The sequence below is a fragment of the Dipodomys merriami genome, unplaced genomic scaffold (genome assembly GCF_024711535.1).
Source record: "Dipodomys merriami isolate MVZ:Mamm:240054 unplaced genomic scaffold, mDipMer1.0.p SCAF_26, whole genome shotgun sequence".
NCBI classification, from domain to species: Eukaryota; Metazoa; Chordata; class Mammalia; order Rodentia; family Heteromyidae; genus Dipodomys; species Dipodomys merriami.
In genome coordinates, this window is record NW_027204048.1 from 10,760,933 (window position 1) to 10,787,879 (window position 26,947).

General features: G+C 44.5%; 1 protein-coding gene across 3 annotated transcripts in view; it reads right to left on the reverse strand.

Annotated features, from left to right (window-relative positions):
* The window catches only part of Smarca2 (SWI/SNF related BAF chromatin remodeling complex subunit ATPase 2), a 171,819-nt gene extending 152,916 nt beyond the window's left edge, over window positions 1–18,903 (reverse strand). The window contains exons 1-3 of one of the 3 annotated variants that reach the window (XM_070035677.1): window positions 18,786–18,903; window positions 3,459–3,732; window positions 846–975 (exon numbers count right to left, since the gene is read on the reverse strand). In XM_070035677.1, the coding sequence (XP_069891778.1) occupies window positions 846–975; window positions 3,459–3,683 (355 nt within the window). In that variant the 5' untranslated portion in view covers window positions 3,684–3,732; window positions 18,786–18,903. Of the gene's footprint in view, window positions 1–845; window positions 976–3,458; window positions 3,733–15,789; window positions 16,055–18,785 lie in introns of those variants that run through there. The other 2 variants (XM_070035679.1, XM_070035678.1) reach the window with 2 other exon arrangements.
* Between the last annotated feature and the right edge of the window lie 8,044 nt (window positions 18,904–26,947).

Consider the following 26,947-nt stretch of genomic DNA (forward strand, 5'->3'; position numbering starts at 1 on the left):
GAAATTAAGATGAAATCACACTGGATTAGGAATTAACCTAATCCAAAGAATAGTAACCTTATAAAAGAGAAGACTCTGGACACAGAAACAGATACACAGTTAAAAAAAAAATGGCATGTGACAATGGGGGCAGAAATGACTGGAGTGATTCATTTGTGAGCCCAGAAATGCCAAGGATCACTGACAACCAAGCACCAGAGGCCAAGAAAAAGCAAGGAAGGCTTCTCCTCTGAAGTCTTTGGAGACAGCATGACTCTGATGACACCTTGATGTTGAACTTCTAGCCCCCGACAACGATGAGAAAATAAATTTGTTTCATGCCAGTCAGTGTGTGGTCATTTGCTTTGGCAGCCCTAGGTGACAAACCAAGCCATCCATAGCAATGACAGATAATTTCACTGCCAGAAAAAGGCTATTTAGACACACTGTGTAAGTGCACAGCTCGAGTGACACTGGTGGTTCATTTAATCTTCACGTCTACTCTGTTGTTGGCAGGGAGCTCTGAATTTGTCCCAATCACTCACTGGCTATGGAAACTTAGAGAAACAGTAGATTCTCTAAGCTTCCCCGTCTATAAATATGGGATACTTACAAGAATGCATCCATGGGATCTGGAATAAAGTACCTGAAGCAGTGTATTTGAACATACAATGGTGAGTAAATTTAGTAGGATATTGGAAATAAAAATCGCTTATACAACAAATAATACGGTTATGTGGACAAGGATATGTTTCTATAGGGAAGAGAAACTGGATTCAATCTTCTTTGAGCACATTCTCTGAAAGTCATAATTAATATGCCCATAGGAAAGAGGAGAACAGCATTGTCCTATATCAGACACAAACCTTGGCTGTGTTGATCCATTGGACTCTGTGGAGGACCCATTGCGGGGTGAGGTGGTCGCATGCCAGCGCCCTTCATGGTTCCACAGTGGATATCTTCCACCATCCCTTTGTCGTGCATCCCATCGATGGGCTGAAACATTTCAAAGGCATCAGCTACACACCTTGGAGATTTAAGATCCCTTCCCCCAAAGTCTTCAAAGGGGTGATACAATCATTCAATGCCCATCTCATCATCATTTAATTTTACACCTCATCTGTGTGAGCAAAATATTAAAATAAGATGATATCAACAGGGTCAGTAAAAACATCGATAAGTCAAAAGTGAAAGCTTTAAAAAGATTCCACCCTCCCATCCCTCACCCATACCCCCTTTGGTCATGTTAGAACCTGTCAAATCATATGAAGACCTGTTCAGATGGTAGCTACGTATAAGTTGGTAGCTTTATATAAGTTTTCCCTCCATATCCTTCCAGGTAGTCTTGAAACTTGTTATATGTTGGAGTTAGTCTGAAGTCTGAAGGAAGACTAGTTGAAATGACTATGATTGATGGTCTTGTGTGTGTGTGTGTGTGTGTGTGTGTGTGTGTGTGTGTGTGTGTGTGTGTAATTTTTCTTCATTAGAGAGGAAGGAACTATGCAAAGTCAAAAGAGTTGAAACCAGAAAGTTTCCTGGCAATTGGGAAGAGAGGAACACACAGGGAAAAAAAAAAAAAAAAACAAATGGGGGTGAGAAATGAAAATGAAGGAGAAGGAAATAGAGCAATGCTCCCAAGAGAGGAAAGACTCAAAGAGGTGAAAGGCACAGTTTGGAAATATATAACAAACATGGGGACTGAACCCAGAATTGGAGTCCCAGTACTTGACAGACACACAATAAATAGCTATTGAACTGCCGTTAATCTAATCCAGAAATGGGCAATGTAGCATGTGTTTGAGAAAGGAAAAGTCTATTCCTCCTCAAACTGTAATAGCGATTTTCAAAAACAGCCTGAAAGAAATATTTCCAGGAGTTTATAGAAACCAAATGACTTCAAGCAAGAAAGTATGAGTGTTTGCAGTTTTGGAGAAAAGAAAGTTAATTTCTGCAGAGTCAAAAGCACGCACTTGAAAAGAGGAAAAATTTGCCATAAAGAGGATACTTAGAAGAAAAATGGGAAGAATCTGGTATAAAGAGTGACACTGAGTCTGTTAAATAGTAATAATAGAGAGGAAATCAAAGCAACACAGCAGATGTATTTAGGCCACTTGTTTATTTCTTTCCAGTGATGTTGAAAAGCAAGATGCTGAATCTCAGAGGGAAGAAAGAGGAGCGAGGAAAGAAGCATAGCTGCCTAGAAAAAAAATGTTCAAGAGTGAGGGCATCTGGCCAGCAGGTGTGAGTTCTTCTGGCTCTACTCGGGTCCTCCAAAAAGGCACTAGCTGAGGGGCCGTGGGGGAGGGAAAGCAGTAGGGCAAACACTGAAAAAATTCACAGAAGAACAATGCCAAACAAAAGGGCGTGTCCTGGAAAGCAGAGACTATGAGAAAGTACAATAAAGATGACAGATAACAAAAAAGAAAGGGTTCCAAGAAATACTCATCAATAAAACTGCCCGATTATTAAACAGAACACAACTCCAATCCTCACTCACATACTTGATTTCTGAGTGCTCAAGCAGTCAAGGGAGAGAAGCTAAATATTTCCTTCGCATTTTCTTTTATTTGGAAGATAGGGCACCCTCAAGCCATCCTGAAATTCTGTTAGACATCTAGACAAAGGTTTACAAGCGACAGAACAGATCTAGAATACAGCTTCTAAATGAACATACCACTTAATGACTTTACTACATCAATACAGCCTCAAAATATGATACAGGAAATAAGCAATTTTTTCTAGCTAGCTGTCAAGCTAAAGACAGGCTTAAACAAGGGGGGGACAGAACTAATGCTAAATGAAAGAAGGAAGTTTCAGAGTAGTGTGTAGGGGCATTAGGATCCTATTATTTAAATAAATTTCACCTTTTTAGGGAAGAATAATTTTCAATATGTTCTTTTGTAGATGTCGGATGCTTAACACAGAAAAACAAAAAAGACCCATTCACGAATATACCCATTCACCAAGCCAAAATACCTTCAGTCCACAAATTGCAGAACCTGTCAGAAGTGCAGTCTTAGTATTTGTGTGTGTGTGTATGTGTGTGTGTGTGTGTGTGTTTGTCAGTCGTGGGGCTTGAACTCTGGGCCTAGGCACTGTCCCTCAGCTCTTCAGCTCAAGGCCAGCGCTCTTGAGCCACAGCGCCACTTCCAGTTTCCTGCTGGTTAACTGGAGATAAGAGTCTCACAGACTTTCTTTTGCCCAGGCTCGCTTTGAACTGCAATCCTCAGATCTCAGCCTCCTGAGTAGCTAGGATTATAGGCGTGAGCCACGGGCGCCCAGCTAGTCTTAGTATTTTTTTTTAAAGCCAACATCTACTCTGCAGTAATGAAAGTACCTCAGAATGTGTGTTTTTAATAATGTAAGACAAAAGTGTAGCTTGCTTTTCCTTTTAACTATAGTAAAAAGATGAGGATCATAAGGAATGCTAGCCATCCATGACTCCGAACCTGAGATCATGCAAGACAATAAGCTCCTACCTTATGCAGCTGATGCATGCCTTCTTGTGGGAAGTCTGCGGAGCCCATTGCCGGCATGGGATGTGAGACACTGGGAGGCCCAGGACTTGGGCCCATCATGCTGTGGACAGAACCTGGGGATGGTCCTGGTCCTGGGCTAGGTCCTAGAATTGGTCCAGGGGAAGGGCCGGGTCCTGGTGAGGGGCCAGGGTGGGGCATGGCAGCTGGGTCTGTAGGCGTGGACATCTACTTCTCTTGTCTCTGCCAGTCAGCAGAGCCACACTATGTTGGAAAACTGAAAGACAAAAATGTTTTAAATATGATGTTAAGATCAGAATGAAACAGTTGTTAGCATTTGATGGTGCCATTTCTGTAACAAACATCAAACAGAACCGCCCTGTCTAGTCCAGATGTTTGAGTAAGTTTGATATATATCTTCATACTTCAGTCTTTATAAAGACCATTTGTTTGGGGGAAAAAATGCATACTCTAAATGATTCCCCCAGAAAGATATAAATAATCTAACAATACAAAAAGACTCACTTGAAGAAACTGAAATTTAACACATTGGCAGAATCTAAACAAGTTTTAAATTTACTACTGAAGACAACAGATGCTCTCCATAATGGACTGGCTTGGGCACCTTGTAAGTCATTAATCCCCTACTGTACCCCCCAAGCCACTAGAATAAAAAGCCTTTTAAAAAGTATCCAACCAAGACCCATTTTCATAAGCCAATAGGCATTCAAATAGCCACAGACAATTCCAGATCATGAAATGGGAAACATTACAATTTCATAAATTGAGGAAGAAAGAAAAGTCCCAATTACAGAAAAAGCAGAAGCTGTGGGAATCAAGGATGGGTTCAGACATCACCATCTGCAATCACTAGTCTAGTTGTTTGGCATTTCCTTTCCTGAGATTTAAGTCCAATAGGATATCTAAAGGATCCAGCTGTGCGCCTGGTACACCAAGTAGTCACTTGTATTTTCGCCTTATCTCTCTACCACCTCCACTGAACCTGAAGTGATCAGAAGAGACAGTGAAAGATGGAGTCCTTCTGCCAAATCAATAATTGAGTCAGAGAGCACATGCACAGTTAAGCCTAATCTTTCTTTTTCCCCTCATGCTTCACTCTGGTCAAGAATCCCTGGGGAAAGTTGTCTATGGTGAAAGGATTGGGGGCAAGGTGTGGACATTCTGGTCTCTGGACAATATCCCATCACCCACACTGCTTGGCAACCTCACTAGAGTAGTACCCTCATGGAGTGGGTACAGTTGCGCCTTAAAATGAGGTAAAATGTTTTCTTAAATCCTAAGACCAATGATTCCAAAAAGATCGCTGAATATCACTGGCAATAGCAATTGCTCTATATTCTGGTGTTACCTTGGAGGCCTATGTCTATACTTCTCTGTCGACCTCAGAATAAAACAGTTGTTAGCATTTGACGGTGTCACTTCTGTAAAAAAATAAAATAAAAAAAAATAAAACCCAGCAAAACCGCCAAACAGAACTTCTCTAATGCAAAAACTTTTTCCTGTCAACCTCACACCATACATACAGAATGAGATACCCTGAGTGATCTGCTGACCTGCCACTTACTGGCAGAGGGGGAATTCACTTAATAGCAGCCTGGTTGTTGCACAATGAAATAAGAAATGAGAGGGAAAGTACAAAATGTCCATATTAGTTCCATCCCTTGCACCTGTTCTCATTTCTCCCTGAATCTCCAGGATACAAGAGCTATAGAGGAAGAGATTTGATCTTCTTCATGCCTGTATGCCCAGTACCTCCAACCAGCAGTCAGTAAAGTGCTCAAAAAACACACAAGTCAACTGCACGCAGAATGTCCAGGGTCAAACTATTAAAGGGAGTCAAATGATTTTGTAAATAAAAACTAGAGAGTATCAGTGCTTGAGGTGTGCTTGCATAAAGAATCGCTAAAGAAGCAAAGTGTTAGGCCATTCTGATCAACAACATAAGGTTAACATAGGAAGCAACAAAAGGTTACTTCATGATGATGAAAAGCAGAGTTTATAAGATGGGCTCTAAGAGAACCCTGTACAAGTAGTCTCTAAAACAAGAGGGGAGTGTTGAGGGGGAATTACAGCGTTGAAATTCACTGGAGAGCCAAATGTTATTATTTATTCTTTGTGATTAACAAAGCAAGCGGAAACGACTTTTTTTTTTTTTTTTGGCCTTCCACCCCCTCTCACATAAACACACACATGTTCAGTCAGCATCTTAAATTTAGGAAGCTGACGTCAACTCAGGGGTTCTACGAGTTATAACATTCTTTCATGTATGTAGCAAAGTAATACACCCTTTTATATTTCAGTGAATAAAAGGAAATCACTTAGTTCCTGTTATGGTTTACCTTGAAATCAGCTTCAATAGGTATTTGGCTTTATACCTCAAGTTTAAACAATGAAGATACAAATATTCAAGTGAACTTCATATTTCCAGTTCTCAAGTTTTGCACGTTGATATTCATTAGCCTATAATACTATTTTCTACCTATATGATCATTTTCATCTGGAAACCTCAGAGAATGTTAGAATTACTCACATACGGTTCTGTAAAATGCTCCCTGATTGGAGAGGAGAGGAGGAGGATAAAGGAAACTATTAAAAGTTCTTAGAGGGAAAGCATAAAAGGAAAATGGAAAATGATGGCACATTAGTGAAATGTTAATATAAGAATATGTCATATAGGAAACTTGAATAAGAAGAGAACTCTTAGGCTCACTGTTGGAATGTCAATGACATAACGAAGGTGTGTGGCTCAGAGACATGGCAGTTTAAGCCTGTGCCACACAGCTGATGAATGGTAGGGATCCAGACTCTCAGAGACTTGAACATGATAATTTGCTGGCTTTCAATCCAACTTACTGATGTCCAGGGACCTGAGCTCTGGTCTTAGGCATCCCACCCTGCAGCCCAGAGAAAAAGGATCATCCTCTGGGGTCCCTGGCTCCCTTGGGGCTCAGGATGAGAGTGACTCGAGTTCATCTGCCTCTACCCATTCCCCAAATCATGACTTCTGCCGCCTCAAAAATGTATTCCAACCCCACACGTGGTATTGTTCATTCACAGGCCTTGATGCCCAAACCAAGGTGGTCCCAGGAAGACCGCCTCACAATCAAGCAGTCCTGATCTCTTATTCTTCCTTCACAGTTCTGGTGGCAATGTCGTTTCACAGTTCAAATACATGAGCTTTCCCAACGGTATAAAGAAACTTGAGGGCACAAATCACAAAGAGGTACACGTTTCAACCAGATGTGTATGTTATAAAACTTGTCTACTTTTGACCAGCTCTGCGTTCTCCTTGTTACCCTTAGGATTCCCTGTCCTCCTCTTCCTTCTCCAAAGCACAGAGCCTACAGAACTGATGGGGATGGGATGGTGGTGGGGGTGGATATAGGTACAGACTTGAGTAGGGCAAGAGTTCAGATAAGCTGAACTGGATAGTGATAAGTCTGACCATGTGATGCCATTCACAATCTTTCTTCATCTGTTCTAAGGGTATGGAGTTTTACATTTGTCACAGAAAAGAATGACTTATCCTGTAAGTATGTGACTAATCCAATGAAGAAAATGTGCCTGGGGTGTGAGGGAGCAGCCTCCCAGTGGCTTCCCAGGAACACACACTGCTATGGCCTCATCTCTTCTCCAGAACACTTCCCGCTAGCCTCAGGACAGGCCTGGGCCTCTGTGTTCTTGGGCAAGGAGCTGTCGGTAGTACACCCTGTCTTCCTTTTGTCCAGACATTCTTGCCTTTACAATGGAGAGGGTGTTTGTGTTTTTGTTTTGAAATACGTAAATAAAAGGCCCTGGCATTTCTCCCCACAAAACTCCAAATGCCCTGGCATTTCTCCCCACAAAACTCCAAATGCCACAGTCATCCTCCCTAGGTCCCCATCTCCCTCCTTCCTGCTTTGCTAAAAGGCCCTGCACAGCCATCTGCATAATAAATGCAGTTCAACTTCATGGAATTCTAAGGCTCACAATGTCACAGTACCAACTGTACCAACCCTGACAAAAGTTAGGCTTTACTGTCTAACTACAAACAAGAAACTCTGAAGAGCGCCTCCTCCCCCTACCCCCCCCCATTCCAGCCATACATATCAACACACCTACATGTCCTTCATAGTAATTTCTGTGACCTGAATAGAGGGGACACTTTGTCACTCTTCTCCCAGAATGCTTTCCTCAAAGTCACGTGGTTAAGAAGAGCAAAATCTCTGATAGAGATTGACTCTCAGCCCTCTCACCCCCTCACTGAATTGTTGTTCCACCAGGCCAAGAATCTACCAAGATGGAAAGCTTTCACTTGGAACAGAGAAAAGTGTGACATGGACAGTGCAGACTAAAGAAACACAGATGTGTCCCATGAGGCAGGTATTTTGCAAAGATTAGGATTTGGCTGTGATTATCAAGGGACGCAGAAGCAAAGAAAGCCTTAGAACAGGAGATGAAGACCATGTCCTAACCTGAAGAGATCAGTGATGTTGAATCAAATATTCAAAGGACCCATCTTACGTACTGACATCGGATCTCTGCTCAGTGTCCACCCATCACAAGGTATGTAAGCCAAGTCCTCCCAAAAAACGATTAGGGTGCTTGTCTGAAAATCTGACAGAGAAAGAAACAAAAAATGCATAAATGTCAACAAGAGAAAAAGATGGAAGATTTCCTAAGACTAGTAGGAGCAGAGTGAAAATGTCCCCATGGAGACAGAGTGGGAAGGTTCAGTTTACAGGGTAGAGGAAGGAAGGGGAGTGAAGGAAAACTTAATGAAGATAGTGGAATGTCACTTGGGCCTTGAGGTTAACAACAGCAATAACCAAAAAGCAAATGAAGTTTGCACAGAGAGTTGGGGAAATTCATCAACCTTGACAATCTTGTTTAAAATAACTTCTCCAACATTCAAACTTGGGCAAACTTGAGGGAAAAGCTTGGGTATCCAGTCTACAGCAAGACTCTAAGGATCAGCTTAAAGAAAGAATGTCAGAAAAAAGAACTAGGCTCAGTCCACTTCCTGAAGAATAACTCAGTCTTTTAAACAAAGTTTTCTGGCTGTACTAGGAGATAAGGCTCCAGAGATCATTAAGATAAGAACTGGTTTTGTTGTTTTATTTTTCATTTCTGTTCACTGATTCAGAACATCTTCTCTGACCTGAAAGGCTGCTTCTTGTTTTCTATCTATCTTCCTCTACAAACGAATTGATAATTCACCCACAAGAAGTCACAACAATCTCTAGAACTCACAATACTGTTGTTCTGAATGGAGGAGTGTTGTGGATTAGTAGTAGTGAAGATAAACCTACCAGGATTTTCTTGTTTGGAGGCCAAGTTGTCTACATAGGTGGTAAAACACTGTCAAGGCCCACACCACTTCTTGGGCTGAGATGTATAACTTTAAACACTTCATAATATGATTTGTGTCACAGATTTTTTAAAAAATATACTGGGTTAAAAGCTCATGTTGTAAGTTACTCCATCAAAAGCTTAGAAAAGCAGTGGAAACACTTTCTGGTGGTTATTCACGTCATTTTGCCAATCATTTCAAAGATAAATGTGTTTTAAAAAGCAGCTGGAGGGAATGCAGTCCTAATATTCAATTGATATCTTATGAAACTAGAAAAATGGAGGGGAAGAGTGGGGATGGGAAGGAAGGATGGGAGAGGATGATGAAAGGGGGAACATGGATCAAGTTGCATTGTACATCTACTTAAAGATGATCAAATATTCTTAAGTATTTTCTGAAAAACAACAACAACAAACAAACAAAAACTTTACTCTGTTCATTAGGCTTCTATGAACTCTCCATCTTTCAATCAAGAAAACAAATTAGGACTGTGTGAGCTGTTGCCCACACTAAATAAACTGCCTTGGGACTGTCTTTGCCTGGAGTCAGACCTGGCAAAGGCTGGGAGAAAGCTCTGTGTACAACAACCTGCTGTACTAATTAGTCTCCCATGAGCCCCAGGCACGGCTTGTACAGGACCCCAAGTCTTCACATTATCACCCCCGCAGATTCCAGGAGTTACCAACTTACAAGAGTCTACCCATGATGCAATCGATGGCCTCCTGGGTGAGGACCAGCCATCTTCCCACAAAGGGAATTTGCTCTAAAAAGAAGGCTTTCCAATAAAACCCAAAGTACAACAGGCTCCCTCAACAAAGAAAACACTTCAAGAAAGCCCCCCTTTCATCTGTTCATTGGCGGTTACAAAGATCATCACAGGTAATTATCACTTCTGAAATTCAGGTGGACCCAAACTGCTTGGAGGTCATAGAAAAGCAGCCCACGGGGGGGGGGGGGGGGGGATATGCCATCAAAAGCTACTTTTAATACTTCAATTCTTTACAAATATAAATATTATAGAAAGCCTTGTCTCAGAACTTAGTAGACACATAATGGAATTATTAGGGGTGAGAAATCTTTTATGTATTTAGGCTATGGCAAAGCCTAAAGGGGAAAAATAGGGAGTTCGTTTCAAAGCATGATACCCTGAAAGGTAACCACATGTATATTAGGTGCATATATGAAAGGTCTTCATGGATATTTAGATGTATGCCTGTCTACAGGTCATGTGGGGCCCTTTGCAAAGCAATCTCCTTTGGGATACTGATAATAACCAATGATAGCCACTTCCTTTTCTTTCCGCTAAGGTAATTTCATTTGTACATCAAATCTACAAAAGCGTGAGATGCATACTTCAAAAACTTTACTTAGCAGAAAAACTCAACTACTGTATGTCCAATGCACTAAGGTATGTATACGATATGATAGATTTAACTTGCCTGACATCCATAGTAGCAACAAAATTTCAACAACCAAGGCTTCAGATCCACTCCAACTGGAATGGATAATAGCCATGTATGAACCTGCCATCAGGAGACTCGGTTAACCTCTTCACTTTCCAAGTCTCCTATCTACAAAATAGATATTAATAGAATCCAAATATATCCAAATATCATCTCAATTTTGAGATGACTCAAACAAAGCATTAGACATGAAAACACCTTGTTGAACTATCATATCTAAATGTTCATTCATGCCAGGATCCTTCTAAGAATATCAATTATCACCCTGAACTTGAATACACAAGTTACCAGATTAATCTGATATACTGCTTTATTCATGAACCCCCCCTTGGCACAAAACTTCAGAGAGACAAACCGCCAACCCACACTGGATAAAAGATTCATGTTTTAGCCCAGAAGTCAAGTCTTTCTACAATCTCTGACTTTACCTACTGAACACTCTGCCTCACTGGGATCTCTTGCCCCAGGAAACCAGGTCAAAACAGATGTAGAGTCTTCCTAAAACTTGTTCTAGCTTGGTCCCTGTGATCTCAAGGTTTCTTCTCATCTAGGAGGATCAGGAGCATCCCTTCCCTGACCTCTGCACTCCTCTTCTTCAACTCTACCTCACTTCTAGAAACTTTATCTGCCCCATGGATTCAAGAGAGCTTGCCCTGATATCTCTTGCATCACATGGCCCTTAACAATTTACATGTGCTATTTCTATGTTTAAATGTTCAGGTATATCCTATAACATACAAATTCTCACAGACCACTGATCTTTCTTTCTTTCTTTCACAGAACTTGGACTTTGCTTAATGGCCCTTCAACACAGCACAACAACCAAACCACAAAAATAAGTGCAAATATTTGCACAACTATTATACACCTAGTTCCACAACGCAAAGGGGGAATACGGGAGTGGGCTCTCCTCACAGACATTGTTTCCACAGGGATGAGTCATCTCTCAGCAGGATAGTAAAAACTGGAACACACTGCATCAGCTAGGTAAAGACACATACAATCATCGTGAACAAGGAAAACACAAAGGAAGTGCCATTTCCAAGGAGAATTCCCCTACCCAACTTGACACCATCTTTGTTTTGTTTTGTTTTTATTGTCTTCATTTCTAAATAATTTTAACTCCCCAAATCTGAATTCCGTTTTTTAAAAGGGCAGGAAATCAGAATTATATTTAACAGTTTTAAAAGTTTGCTTTCAACATCCGTGTGGATTCACTCATCAGTTTACAAAAGGGTTAGCCCATGTTTAAAGTAAGTCCCTAAGCCCTTCATGCTTGCAGAAAGGGAGATCAGACATTGGCATGAGACTGATGCTTATGCTGATGTCTGTCCACTTAAAAATACAATGGGATATTTTGTTAATTTTAAGTGCTTTAAATCTTATAGGCATACAACCTGATTATATATGTGCACATGTCCAGCTAATCTTTCCTATCTATAAAATACATTTCCATGAGAAAAGGTGCATTGTGAACCCAGAAGTCCAAATGGGTACCAGTCACAGCAGAAATCACAATCTGGGCCGGGCACCCGTGGCTCATGCCTGTAATCCTAGCTACTCAGGAAGCTAAGATCTGAGAATGGCAGTTCAAAGCCAGCCCGGGCAGGAAAGGTTGTGAGACTCTTATCTCCAATAAACCACTAGAAAACCAGAAGTGGCGCTGACTCAAGCAGTAGAGCGCTCGCCTTGAGCTGAAGAGCGCAAGCACAGCGCCCAAGCCCAGAGTTCAAGCCCCACGACCGACAAAAAAAAAAAAAAAAATCACAATCTATGTATTCATAAAGCATCAGTCCAGTGAATAAATTAATGAGATGTGCATATTCAACATTCAATAGTCATTTAGCTAATAATGAATTTCATCTGATTCATTATATATTTTACTATGGTTGAATAATTTAAGTATCTTTGTGTGTGTGTGTGTGTGTGTGTGTGTATACTCAAGCTGGAGCTCAGGGCCTGGGTGCTGTCCGTTAGCACTTTGTTCAAGACTAGTATTCTACCACTTGAGCCACAGTTCCACTTCCAGGCATTTTGGTGGTTAATTAAGAGATAAGTGTTTCAAAAACTTTCCTGTCTGGGATAACCTTGCTCCCCAATGCTCAGCTCTCAGTCAGCCTCTCTGAGTAGCTAGGCTTACAGTCATCAGATACCCCAGCAGAACCTAGTAACACTTTTATGTTTTAAAAACAACCAAAATATCTTACATAGCTCTGCTGTATCCTGAACATGTTCAAGGAAAAGTGTTATATCAACATATGGAACAATGCAATCATAATAAACAGTTAATAAAGCTGCAAAGTTTTCCAAATTCAGGCTACAAGATCCCATTTAAGTTAGTGATAAATATCTCAGGCAAATAAATGTGCTCTTTCAAAAGACTGAAAGAACAGAGTTCTAGATGCCTGTATTCTCTGCTAAGTATAAAGTCACAACTTTTAGTATAGAAAAAATAAACACTCTAGGCCTTGTATACTCTGTCAAATAAATTATCACCATCTGCACTTTCTATTCCTAGCTACTTATGGAATGACCCATGAATGTATTAACTGCCTAGAGATTAACGTTCCACAATAAGAACTCTTCCAAAGAAGAGAAAATGCAGGGTCTTCGAGTAGCCAGACCCAATCTCAGAAATGCCACATTTAAGAAAAAGGAACAAGTTAGAAGATTTAAAAAACAAACAGACAAACAAAAATCTCCAACAACATAACATTAAGAAGAAAAGTCAGAAGTAATCCCAAAATTACTCTTCATAATGGCTTTTCACATTATGGAAATTTTCTCACCAGAAATCCTGCAGAAAGGCAATGTGACTCCTGTATAGAGTTTTCTAAGGCCATTCATCCTAAGCAACTAATTGTCCATGTCTTCCCTTAAGATCACCTTGACAAGAAGGAGGAGCAAAACATCCTGGTGGAATCAGGTCTCAATAAAGCTCCTGCAGATTGTAAAAGCTGGGATGTGGTCAGAGCATCTTATTTGAGATAATTGAGTTGTCCTCGTGGGAGCATGTCAAGATGTCATAAACCTGATTAATTATATTTATGTGAGTATCAAAGAGCTGCTGACCTAAAAGAACCTGACAAAGGCCTTGTATACAGAAAGGCCTTGTTCATAGAGGAAGACTTTTCAAGAAGGGTGGATGGGAGGGGGGGTGGGGAAGCACTGGGGGACAGCAGAGCCACTCTTAGAATTTCTGGAAAGTTTCTGTTGATGGTGATACTCCAATATATAATAAGCCTTTAAATGAAATGTCAAAACATTAGTCTTATAACAAGCATCACACTTGCCTTTTAGAAAAAGAATGACATTTTTTTTCACCAGCCTGAAGAATGACTTATCTTAAACCTCATCAAAGAAAACCAGTTTTAAATAATTATCTGCAGAAGGGTTACCTTCTAGGTATAGTGTCTGCTATATTTGAAACAGAATTCAAGCATTAACAATACAGTAAAAGAGCCACACCTTTTTTTTTTTTGGTCAATTCTAAGCCTTAGGTGTTGGTCAAAGCACTGTTCAAGAGACTTGATGAGAAATGCACAAAAAAACCACTTTTAAAAACGAACAAAAGAAAAGATCTAAGGCTGCTTTGAACACGCTCTTGTGGTGAATATTTTTTTGTGAAACACCACAGTGCAGCCAGTGCCAACGTTGGGCTGTAACTGATACAAGAGAAAAGCTGCATTGAAAGAAGCCCCCCCCCCTTTGCCCTCAAGGGTTCTGATACTCTAAATCCCTCATTTATTTTAAAATGCTCTCTACCAATATGCCATTAAAAAAAAAACAGAACAAGGTATAGTCCTCTGAACTACAGGGCTCCCCCTATCACAATCCACTTTAATAAACATCTTATATCCCTAACAGGTGTCTCTAAATTCCCCTCTTCCAATAGTAAACATCTGTGTTGAAAAGGAGGCACTGTATTTTGCTGTTGTTGCTGGAATTTGTATTGCTTATGTTTCCTTCCTTCTAGAAAAAAATTACTAGTGTAGTCTATTAATTGGACAAAATAATGGGTTTCATTATGACACTTTTATGCAAGTATATACTTTAATCATATTTGGTCCTCCATTATCCTCTTTTGTTCCCCTCTCTTCCTTCCCACTGGACCTCCTCCCCTTCAAAAGGGAGCATTTTAAAAGAAAGCATGCAAGCCCAGGAGAATAAAAGGGCAATTAGATTCCTAAAAGAGAAAGTGTGTCTCTATTTGCATAACAATGCACCAGCTAGGATTCAACCCTGCCACACCTCCTAACCCTTCACCCTGGAGCTTGAAGTAGCCTGGAAGCTAGACCAGCCTGGCCAAGCCAGCTCTCTACCCCGGGTAACTGTTGACAAATATTACTGAAAACATTTGAATGTGCATATGTAAGTGGATACACCCACAAAACACTGAGCATGGTTTTTCTTTTAGTGCGGTTCTCAGTGGTCTCTGGGTCTTCACTTGCTGCACTGGACAGGAATGTTCTGCTACTGCAGCCCACAAGCCACGCCACAATCTTGAGTGTTCCCCCAAAGCCTTCTGTTTGCAGAAGAAGCAAGGCATCCATAACGAGGTGCAAATTCAAGAGAAGTCCTTTGCGAGGGAAGTTGGGAAGAATCAACTCTGCTGTCGGTAATGCACAGACTTTAAAAATAACCACTCGGTGCAGTAAACAACGTGTATTCTGTAATGCTTTCCTTATGCTCCATCTTTGAACATACAAAGAAAGACAGGCCAGCCTCATACCCAGAAAGGAGACGCAGATAGCACCTCTCAAAAAAAAAAAAATCAGTAACCTGGTGGTTCTGCTTTTTCCATCAGAGAGAGAGAGAGAGAGAGAGAGAGAGAGAGAGAGAGAGAGGGAAAACTCTCCCAAAAGTTATATAAACAAAGGGATGAGGAAGCCCAGTGTGGGCTTTGCACCCATGTGCCACTAAAATTACATAACCCTCCGTGCAGACGCTGAAGAAGGAATGGAGGATTCGGTGCAGCACCCCTGGCTCGCCGGACTCCCCAGCCTTCCTGCTTCCCAGCAAAGCATCCACCGCGCCGGCCGAGGGCCGGGGACTCTTCCCGATGCCTTGTATTTTCCCCGTGCTGGAGGATTGAATGTGTCTTTAAACCCTGCGAGAGTCGGAGGCACGTTTAGGCCCCGAAGTTTGCGTGTGCAACAAGCCACTAGGACAACCCGCCACCCCCCCCCCTCCCCGGAGTGAGGAAATAACAGAACTGACAAGCCGCGGCCGGCGGCGGCTCGCCGGGCCTTCCTCCCGCTCCTCTTCCTCCCGCTCCTCCTCCTCCTCGCTTTCCCCGATCCTTCCCGCGGCAAAGTTTGCCAAGCAAATGGATCGATCGATCCGGAGGGACCCGGCACCCGCTTTCCCCCAGCCCAGCCCAGCACGGCCTGACCAGGCAGGAAAAGCGCGCTGGACACTGGAGAGGGTGGCGGGCAGGGTGTCGGTGAGCCCGGGAAGACCTCGGCGAGCCGCCCGGGGCGCTCTGCGGGCGGCGGCGGCGGCGCGGGCTTCTTACCTGGGGCGCGGGGCGGGGAGGAGGAGACGCGGGCGGGCGGGCGGGCGGGAGAGCGGCTCCGGGGCTCGTCTCTCTCCTCTCCCCCCCTCCTCCCCGAGGGGAATGGGATCTGCAAAGCCGCAGCCTAGGCCGGCGCCCGCGGCCCGGCCCCCGCCGCCGCCGCCGCCGCCGCTTCCTCCCGCTCGCGCGTCATGTCACGGCGATCAAACATGTCTGTGTGCGCTTCGCCGCGGTGACTTCCTGATTCTCCGCCGCTCGCGCGCGCCACGCACTCACACTGACTGCCACACGCACGGCCACCCCCCCTCTCCCCTGACACACACACGCGCTCGCGCGCGCGCGCGCACCAGCCCTCCTCCCCTCCAGTCCCCCCCCCCCTCCCCAGCCCGCGCTCGCCTCGGCCTCCCCGGGGCTCCCGCGGAACCGCGGGCCGAGCGCGCCGGGCTGGCGACGCACTGGCCTGGCGCGCACTCCACGCACTCGCACTCACGCGCAGACACACACGCTCGCTCGGGTCCCCGGGAGCGCGGAGCCGCGGGAGCTCGCCGTCCCCCACCCTCCGCTGCCTCCCTCCCCACCCCTCCACCCGACTTAGCTGCCCGGCCAAACTTTTTTTTTTTTTCCTTTTCCTTACCCTGGCTTGATCCTCGTCCAACTTCCCTCCTCTCCCCCCCCCCCCGCCTCCCAGCCCCCGGGTCCCCAAGCGATCTGAACCCACCCCAGCCGCTCACCACCAACCATCTGCATGCAAACGCCAACCCGGATTCCCATAAAATAAAAGAAAAAAATAATAATAATGCGATCCAGGCGGCGCGGGCCGGGAACGAGCGCACAGACCAGACAGACACTTGGCCGAAAAGCGATTTTCTTCCCCGCGTGTGCCGGAAACTGGTGTGAGTTGTCCCAGCTCAGGGCACCCGGTGTCAGCTCCCCCCCTCCTCCGCCCCCCCTCCACGCCTCAACCTCCCTTGGAACCCGCACCGCTGCACCCCTCCACCGGAGCGGTTCAACTGCATCCGGGCTGCAAGGCCTGGAACGGGGCACCCGGGGCCACTAGGCTCGATGTTTTTCCCAGCGGCTGGAGGGGGGCTGGCGGGCTGGACTGGTTATTTGGGGAAGTGCATCGCGACACCTTTGCAGATGGCAACGCCGTGTTGTGCAACACAAACAGGAGGAGGGGAGACGGAGGGATGGAGGGGGGTAAGCCATAAAAAAAGAAAGAGGAGGGGTGTAAATCAGGTTGGGATGGGAATAAAGCAAACTCGAAAGCGCGGAGAAGGAAGGGGGTGCGTGTCATCCCTAGGAGGAGGCTCCCTCACGGTCTGCCCGCCTCCCACCCGCTCTACCTCCGCCCCCCCCCACCATGCCCTCCCTACCGCAGCCCTTCCCCTTCCCCGGCTACGCTACCGCGGCGGCCGGGGCGCGCGCGGGTCCGGCGGTGACAGTCAGGCAGAGAGGATTATCCGGATCACGGCCTCCCCGGCCCCGAGCACTCGGGCGCTCCGGGGTCCCAATGCGCCCCCGAGCGTCCAGACGCCCCGCGGCCGGAGCTCCAGCCGAGCTTAGTCAAGGAATGACACGAAGCAAAAGAAAAACCAACCTGGAGAGGGAGGGAGGGCAGGGGCAATGGAGCCCGACTGGCACCTTCGACCTCCTTTAGGGGGAACGGAGTGTCCCGAGGACGGGGAGGGCCGGGGGGGGGGAGCTTGGGGAAGGAGCTTGGGGGGGGGGGGACCTCCAGTCTTCTCACACCCGCCAGCAGTGCGGCGCCGACCGGACACCCGGAACTTCCAGCACCCGAGCCCGCGCTGCAAAAACCATGCAGCAGCCGGAGAACGGCTGCAGCCGCCGCCGCCGCGGCCCGGGGCTCAGTCCACGGGGAAGTCCCGCGGCTCTAAAAGGCCTAGCCTCACAGCCCGTGTCCCCAACCCCGCCCGAGGGGACGCGGAAAGTGGAGAGGACACCTCCGATCCCCCAACCCCCGGCTCCGCACGCACCAGCCCGGCCCATCTCGGTTACCACCACCTCCTCCTCCTTCCGTGCAACCCCCGGCCCGCCCGGGGCGTGGGGGGGGCGTGGGGAGGGCGAGGGGGGGCTCCCCCGGGCGAGATCGGCTGGCGTCTTCGCCGCCCCGAGCCCTATAAACAAGTCCCCCGGATAAAAGCGAGTGGCAGCCGTGTTGATGGGCGCCCCGCTCCCCTCGCCCTCCTTTTACCTCCCCCCCCCCCCCCCCCCCGCCACCATCACCGCGGTTCTCCTTCCAACTCTTCCGGGCAGGATCGCTCGGGATGAACTGTCGTGTTCCATTCTCTTCCTCTACAACTCCCTCCCCGCACCCCGACTTCACACACACACACCTCCCGAACCCCCCTCCAGCCTTCCCTCCCCTCCCGGGCCACCTTAGCATTCAAGGGGTTGCGGGGCGGGGCGGGGGGGGGGAGAGGTTGCAACCTGACCGGGCGTGTTGCAACCTTGAGTTGGCAGCTCGTGGCTACCCGGCTGCCCGGGGTCAAGGGCTGTGGTTGAGTTGGGATTTCTATCCCCCCCCCTCCCACCTCCCTCGCAGCGCCTCCGCCCCTGGCCATCCCCCCCCCACCCCGCTTGAAGTAGTAATTATTACTGTTATTATTAGAACCGCGGGGTTCGGTTGAAACTTTCTCGTGTCTTCCACGGCCTCCGGGGAGCTGTCGTTAGAGCATTCCACCTGAGGCCCGCGGGGAGGAGGCGGGCTTTGTGTGTGTTTGGTTGTGAGAGTGTGGTGTGGGTGTGTTACCCCGGCTGGCCCGCCTGTTTGTTTTGGTCCGGGTGCATGCACGATCCATGATAATTAGGATAATAATGAAGAATCCGAAGCGGCGCAGGCGGTGCGGGTGCCCCCGGGGGGGGGGGTGTTGCGCGGCGGGTTGCGTTCGGGGTGGGGGGGTGTTGGGGGGGGAAGAGGCCAGAGCGGAGGGGGGGGGAACCCAGAGGAGAGAGGAGTTGTAAGTTATATTTACCTTGCTCGCGAGGAGTGTGCTGGCTGGATCTCCTCTCTCTGAGTCACCCAGAGTACAGAAACAGAGGGAGCGAGGGACTAGATTATGAATATGACTTCATTGATGACAGCCGTCCCCTCCTCTTCCTAAACTCGGGCTCCGCCCCGCGTCCCACCCTCGCCGCCTCCACCGGCGCCGGAAGACGCGCTGCAGTTGGCCCCGCGCGCCGCTCCTCCCTGCCCTCCTGGGCGCGGGTTGGCGGGGCGCGCCTGTCACTCGTCCCGCTCAGCGACTCCGGGCGCGCAGGGGGTGGGGGTGAGTGGGTGGATGGGGGGGCGTGGGGGGGAGGAGGGAGAGGAGAGGGGGCGGTGTGCAAGAATGTGGATCGAGACGGCTGTACTGTCTGCGTGGATCCCGGGGTGTCTTGTGTCTGCAGGGCGCCGGCTCTCGCCTCGTGTTTGTGCCCAGAGCTGGGAAGCTGGGGTGGGGGTGGGGGGTCCGGGAAGCGGGTGGGGGGAGGCGGAGGGGGGCAGGGAGGGGAGGGGAGAGGCGATGGGAAACTACGCCGGACGCCTTGAGATCCGAGCTGGCCGGGAGTTGGGTGCCCTTTTCTCTCCTTTCCCTGCCAATCGGCTCCTGCGAGGAAGCCGGGACGCGGAGCGGAAAGGGAGGGCAGCCCGAGTACTGATCCTGAGTACTAGTTTGTGGTGGTTGATGTTGTTTTGTGTTGGAGATCTGTAGGATGGCCGCGGGGTGGGGTGGGGTGGGCGTTAAGTAGAGAAGGTGCTGGAATGGTGAACTAGGCACGGAGCGAAATTAGTAGGGGACGCGGGAAGGGAGGGCTCCGGGTGGCACCCATAGCTGTTGGAGGGGTGTGTGGGGTGGGGTGGGGTACAAGGTTGGCTGTGGAGAGAAACAAAACTGAGCGTGATCATGCCAGCTGAAACTTTTTCTCTCCCCTTTCCCTCCCCCCACCCCACCCCCAGGTTGTCATTTATAAATCTGTTCCCCCCCCCAGCCTCTCCCCCACCCGCCCCGAGTAAGAAAAGGAAGGCTGGCACAAAGAACCTTGAGGCCAACTCTGCCTTTCTCCCTAGGGCTGCAGGCTTCCAAATGCCCGGGTAAGAGAGACAGCTGAGAGGCTGCACGCCTTATCAATAAATAAGCAAATCTGCCCTAAACCCCTCTATTTACTTCTTTGACCAGACGACAGCACTTTAACTTTCCCTTACCTAACATCTCCGAGTAAAATAGATACTAACAACCCCGTGGGGGGGGGGCGGGGGGCAGGTTTAGGGGGAAAAGCTGAAGCTTGGAATCTGCTTTTGATTTAAGAAGGAAAATAAATCTCACATTCTCCTCAGACTGCAGTCTCTTCTCTCCCACTCTACATTTAAAACCAATTAAGGCTACAAACTATAATCTGCCGGCACAGCGAAGTCTGGTGGAGGTGTAGGGGTGGGGGGTGGGGTGTAGGGGTGGGGGTTGGGGATGGAGGGGGGGGGGAAACGCCTGCTTCACTTTTCCTTGAAATACCTTATGTTAGCTGGACCCATAGGTCACTGTTTGGTGAGACGATTTTATTTTTAGTTTTTATGAAGTGTGAAAGAATGTTAGGAGATTTTTAAGTCGGGGACCTATTATTTTAGACTCAGATTAATGTAGGTGCTTGGCTTTTAAAATTAAAACTGGTCTTATGCAGTAGTGTTATGAAAAGTATGATTTATCCCTTATTTTGTAATGTAATGGCTTAAATTAGTCATTCAAAGTGCACGGTGACTGGTTGAGGATTTCTGGGCCTCCCCTCCCAGTAAAATCCTATTTTAAGACCATTTATACTTTTGCAAAATTGACTCTGTGTGCGTAACAGGGATTGAAATGCAGATCTAGAGTGTTTAAACTGTGCTGCAGAATAAGTTGGAGGCAGAAGTAAAGATAAGACAATGTCAGATACTTCTTGTTTTTATCCTGGTCTGAAGTCCAGCCCACAAGGGCTAGGTGGTTTTCACCTTGAATTACTAGTAGACTTAGTAATCACCCACCCTGTAGTTTTCTAAGGTCTTGTTACTTGCTGTTTAACTCTAGCACCAACATATTTCTGTCTATCCCAACCAAAGTGAACCTCCAGACAGCGAAAGACAATATACCAAAGTAAAATAAATATGGTATGCCCTGAAGAATCTGTTGTTAAGAACTTGTTTTGCTTGCTTGAGGGTATATATCAGTATAACATTAACTGGGAAATACACAGTGAAGACTCTCAAGCAAAATTAATAGTGTAGTAAATGTATAATGTAAGCACTAACTTCTAATTACCCAATAAGTTACAGCTAATCATAGCCAGAAACTGACTTGTCTGTAATGAAGGACTTTAACACAATGAAAATGTTTATTTCATTATGAAGTATTCAGTTTTAGTCTTTTAAGGCTTAATTTGTTTCTCAATTTCACATGTCTAGTTTTCCAAATGGATCAGTGTCCCTTTTGTGTGATGGGGTCTAACTCTACAGCCCAGGCTGGCCTATGACTTTGAACCTCCTACTTCAGCCTCCAGGGTGCTGGGATTACAGGTGTGTAACACCATGCCCAATGACTTTACCTTTATTCCCTGTTCCCTTGTGAATTTGCACTCTTTATCCTTCCAAAATTCCACCATCACCTATCATGCCAGATTCTAGAAAGGCAAGTTATCCTAGTGACATGCTAGAAAAAGAGACTAGTCTTTGTGGGTCTTCCTCTGCCCTGGGGAATCAACCCCTTCTAGCATTTTGTTAGGAAGGAAATAAAAAAAAACAATCATTTTGTTATACGTGTATATTTCTCAGCTCACATAGTATTTTTTGGTGCAGAATTTATAACTATGGAAATGGAAAAGAAAAAACTCTACCATTGGGAGCAGAGGTTAAATATAGATAGTTAATGACTCCCTTTCACCCCATATTGGTCCAAGAACTCCTCCCCTTTTCCCCTTAGGCCAGTCCTCTGAAGGGTCATTTTGTTTGTAGCTTGTATTACAGCAAATAGGATTCTCTTTTTAAAGACCCAAACTCAGGAGAGTTTGGTTGTGGAAAAAAAGAGTGTTGCACTTATAGCATGGGCTTCAGCTCTGAGGTAAAACAAAATTGAACAATTGAGGCTAAGGAAGAAAACGATGGGTTCTTTTGTTTGGTAGAAAAATCACAGGGAAGCAAACATGGTTGGAGGCTAAAAGGACTGCAGGAGGCTGACTAGGATGCTTCAGCTTTTCTTTTTGGACTTTGATGAGTCATAATGTATTCTCTAAACTTGCTCTTCCCTTTCTAGTTTGGTATCAAGGGCTATAAGTTGCTGTTTTCATATCTGTATGCTTACATTTGCTTGGTTATGTAAGTCTGCTTTGGTTAGCACTTGGTCTAGAGTAGATATTGGGTTTGAAAACTGGTTTCTGGTTACAAAAACCTCATGGAAAGTAACATACCATATCGAAAACTAAAATGCTTCTAGCTCCAACTGACAAATGGGTAATATGGACTGAAATGCTGCCTATTTCCAGAGCAGGTAAGACCATTTAGGGAATGAGTACTTCATCTTCAGTAATGGAAACTAAACTTTGACAAATTGAGTCCACTGACATTTAATTTAGTCAAGAGTTTAGAATTAGCAGGTAAATTTATTACAGAAATAAACACTGACTTCTCTCCCTCCCCAACTCCCACAATGAACTTTTTTTAAAAAAATTTTTCTCTCTTCAAGATTTTCTCTCTCCGCCCCAATTCTCCTTGGGATCCTATTACTCTCTAGCTTAAAATCCTTCCTCCATTCCCAATTCAGCTGGTGATAAATTTTAAACGTCTTAGCACATCATCCTAGGCAAGCACATCATCCAAGGCCAAAAACCAACAGAGCTCTTGATTCCGTAAGATGCCTTATACTTTGGGAAATCTGTTCTACCTGCTAAGTCTTAAGGTGATACAGTAGTCAGATTTCCCTCTAAGCATAGGTAGGACATGCAGGTTTCTAACGCACACTATCCGAGACTTACCTATGACCCAGTGCTTCAGTCTACCCTCCACAAGAACAGGAAGCTGCATGTCCTATTCTGCTCCATAGCAACTGATACACCATTAGGACACTTATGGCTTAGATGCAATTATTTGTTTGGTATCCTCCATGACAAGGTTAGTGCCTACTGGGTGGAGAACAAATTCAATTCATCTTTGAAAACACAGCAATTAGCAGGATGCTTAGCATGTCTAAGAAAAGAAAACAGAAAAAAACACCCTAGTGAATGAAAGGAAGAGAGATACTAAATAAAATTATCTGATATGGAGAAATTAAGGAGTCTTCATATTAGTAATTATTATGTGAATGACCATGTTTCCTCAGTGTTCAGGATCTTTATGATATTGTTCAAGCAGAAAGAGCTTAGAAAATGTTTTTGTGCTGGGCGCTGGTAGCTCACGCCTGTAATCCTAGCTACTCAAGAGGCTGAGATCTGAGGATCCTGGTTCAAAGCTAGCCCAGATAGGAAAATCCGTGGGACTCTAATCTCCAATAAACCACTCAGAAAACTGGAAGTTGTGCTGTGGCTCAAGTGGTAGCCTTGAGCTGAAGAGCTGAGGGACAATGCACAGGCCCAGAGCTCAAGCCCCACAACCAACCAGGAAAAAGCAAAGAAAATGTTTTTGTTTTTTATGCCTCTTGTGTTTTGGTTCTGGTTTTGTTTATTTGTTTATTTTTTTACAGAGTGGTGGGAAGTAGAGAAGTTGCCTCTCTTTGTAGACATGTACCAAGCATTGGCACGATTATTTTTTATTTTTTCTTGTTTTTAAATGAGGCTGGAAGTCATGAGTACATACACAACAACTGTGTAATAGGAGAGTGATGATTCTAATAGCAGTTCCTCTTTTTTGACAGCACATGCCAGAAAGTTGTGCAAAGGCCTTGACATACAGCTTTCCATCCCTTTAACCTGATGAGATATATGACATCATGCTCATTTTAAAGTTGGAGAAACTGGGAGGCAGTAAATAATTCACCTAACGGAGAAGTCTCTAAAGGGGACTGAGCAAGGCAGTCCTTTGGGCAGGGAGAAGAACATGAGAGATTCTGCTTCTGTTTATCTTAAATGATTTTTTTAAAAATGTAAGGTTGCAATGAACAAAAAAAAGTTGTATAATGTTTATATTTATTATATATTGCATATGTATGTAATGCATATTATATATTCATTAACTTTGGAGTCTTTACATGACTCTTAAGTAAATTGGACATGTGCTGTGATTTGTACTTGCAGAACACTGAAATCTGAAAGTCCATAGTTTGAGGTGACCCAGAAGACATCCCGCTGTTCTTTCTTGGCATTGATATTTTTTCAGGCATCGACAGACATCACCTCAAATTTACAGGTTCTAACATAGGTGGTCTCACAAATGATATTACTGAATCTAATTTTAACCAATCAACCCTCTTATTTACGACCCAAGTGGCTTAAAAAGATTTCTGAAAAGAAATCAAAGGTTGAGGTACTGATAATGTAAACACAGGTGAAAATCACCCAAAAGTGCCACTTTAACTCCTAAAAATTCATTGCCAGCCATGTCGAGAGGTAACACAATGGAGGTAAGTAAGATCTAACAAGAGGTCGCTACAAAATACCTACAATTATTTCAGATTACTTCGAATCTGGATTTGTCGTAACTATCACAAATGATGACTTCTTGCCTAAGCAAATGTTTTGTTTGGAGAAATTCACTATTGATAGTTTGATACCATCACAATTAGCAAGATAATTAAAATTTTCTATCATCTTCATCTCATTCTTTCATCATTTCTATTTTATCTATATTTTCTAATGAGCTTGATATATTAATACTGAACACATGCAGTATGAATAAATATACATAAATCATGTGTTTTTTTTCTTTTTAAGTACAAGGAGAATATGATCACATAATTTAGTGATGACTAAATGATGAAGTCAGAATTTTTAACTCAGTTTGGTAGAACTCTGGACTCAGCGTGATACGTGTTGTTCATGTAAAAACTGTCCAATAATTGGTCATCAATATGAGGTTCTTAATCCTTGTTGGAGTGTTGGTGGGGTGTAATATAAACAATCCTTGGAGCTTCTGAATATTCTCTGAAACTCTTCACAATTCTGGGATTAGATGCAGCAAGTTTATATATTTCACCAGAATCTCAAGTAGGGGTAAAAAGGAGTATAATGACTGCCCAGTCACCATCAGTGGCATCAATGAATGGCCCCAGGATAATTTTCTGATGAGATAAATCTTCTCTACGACATTTATAAAATGAGCTGTGCATATTTTGTTTGCATCTAAGTAGAAAATAAGACAGGAATATATAAAAACAGAAATAACTATTGAAATGATCATAGATGGGCTGTTGGAAGAAATTGAGATACATAATCTGCTTTGGGGGGGGGGGAAACGTTTAAATCTCTCCACAGGTACGGCTAATATTCACTCCACAACAATATGACTTTATTTTAGTTTTCAATAGTGCTACGGACCAGAAAGTGATGAATATATAAAACATGCATGAGAAGTTTAGGAAAGGGTTGAAAGCATCTGGCTTCTGCATGGGGCAAGGTTTAATGCTGAGTAGAAAGCTTTCATCCCTTTTTCAGATAAACTCAATTGAACAGTTACTGACTTCAATGAGTGTCAGGCATAGAGAAAATACTCACATTTAGTATGGAATTGTACATGTTCAATTGCTTATCTTGTCAGAGACATTGTGGTATCTGTTGGAATTTTATTATAATGAAGATGACTTGGGGACTTCTGGCAATAGACTTTCCATAAATATGGAAAAAAAACCCAGACTGATCATTAAAGATCTGCATAATGTAGCAACTTTTGTTGTTCTTTCATACTTAAGGAGGTTAACACATCACACTGTCTATAATTTGTTAAAATTCCTTAAACAATATCCACCTAATAAATGCATATTTTATTTAGAACCTCAGCTTTCTGATTATTTTTTCAATTTGTGGCCTTAACTAACATAACCACATTTCCTATACTACCTGTAAAACTCCTGACCTATATTATCATTTTTCACAAAACTTAAGACCAAAATGATGAGCTATTATTTCTTTTTTCTTTTCTTTTCTTACGTTTTTATTTTTCGTCGGCCATGGGGCTTGAACTCTGGGCCTGGGTACTGTCCCTCAGCTCTTCAGCTCAAGGCTAACACTCTACCACTTGAACCACAGCACCACTTCCAATTTTCTGGTGGTTAATTGGACATAAGTAGCTAGGTTACAGCCATGAGCCATCAGCACTCGGCTTATGAGCTATTATTCTACTGCTCATATATCTTTAAAAACTACTGGTCAATTGAGGAAAATACTTAAATACAGCAAGTGTAATTTAATGATGTAGATAAATGATTATTTTTGCTTTCAGCCTTCAAAAGCTAATATGTGAGTGATCACAGACCATATGTCAATGTCTTACTTAAATAGTAACTGTAACTTCTTATAATAATCCATTTTTAAAAATACATACCAGCCGGGTGCTGGTGGCTCAAGCCGGTAACCCTAGCTACTTAGGAGGCTGAGATCTGAGAATTGCAGTTGAAAGCCAGCCTGGGCAGGAAAATCCCTGAGACTCTTATCTCCAGCCAGAAAACTGGAAGTGGCACTGTGGCTCAAGTGGTAGAGCGCTAGCCTTGAGTCAAAGAGTTTAGGGACAGTGTCCAGGTCCAGACTTCAAGACCCACGACTAAATAAATAAATAAATAAAAATGCATACCAGTCTCAAAAAACATTAGTTTCTATGAAAATAAAAAAACTCTACCATATCCTTCACCAAACAACTAGACAGTGAGTTAAATCCATTGCCTCAATTAAACAACAACAAAATATTTAACTGGGCACCAGTGACTCACACCTATCATCCTAGCTACTCAGGAGTCTGAGATCTGAGAATTGCAGTTCAAAGCCAGTCTGGGAAGAAGAGTTTGTGAGACTCCTATCTCCAATAAACCACTAAAAAGCAGAAAGTGGAGCTGTGGCCCAAATGGTCAAGCTCTAGCCTTGATCAAAAAATGCTCAGGGCTTGGGTTCAAGCCTCTGGGACTGGTTGGTACAACAAAAGACAAAAGAAAAAAAATGTCTCCAGAGTCATATCTGAAAGCTCAGTAATAATCATCAATGCTCACCTGATGAAATG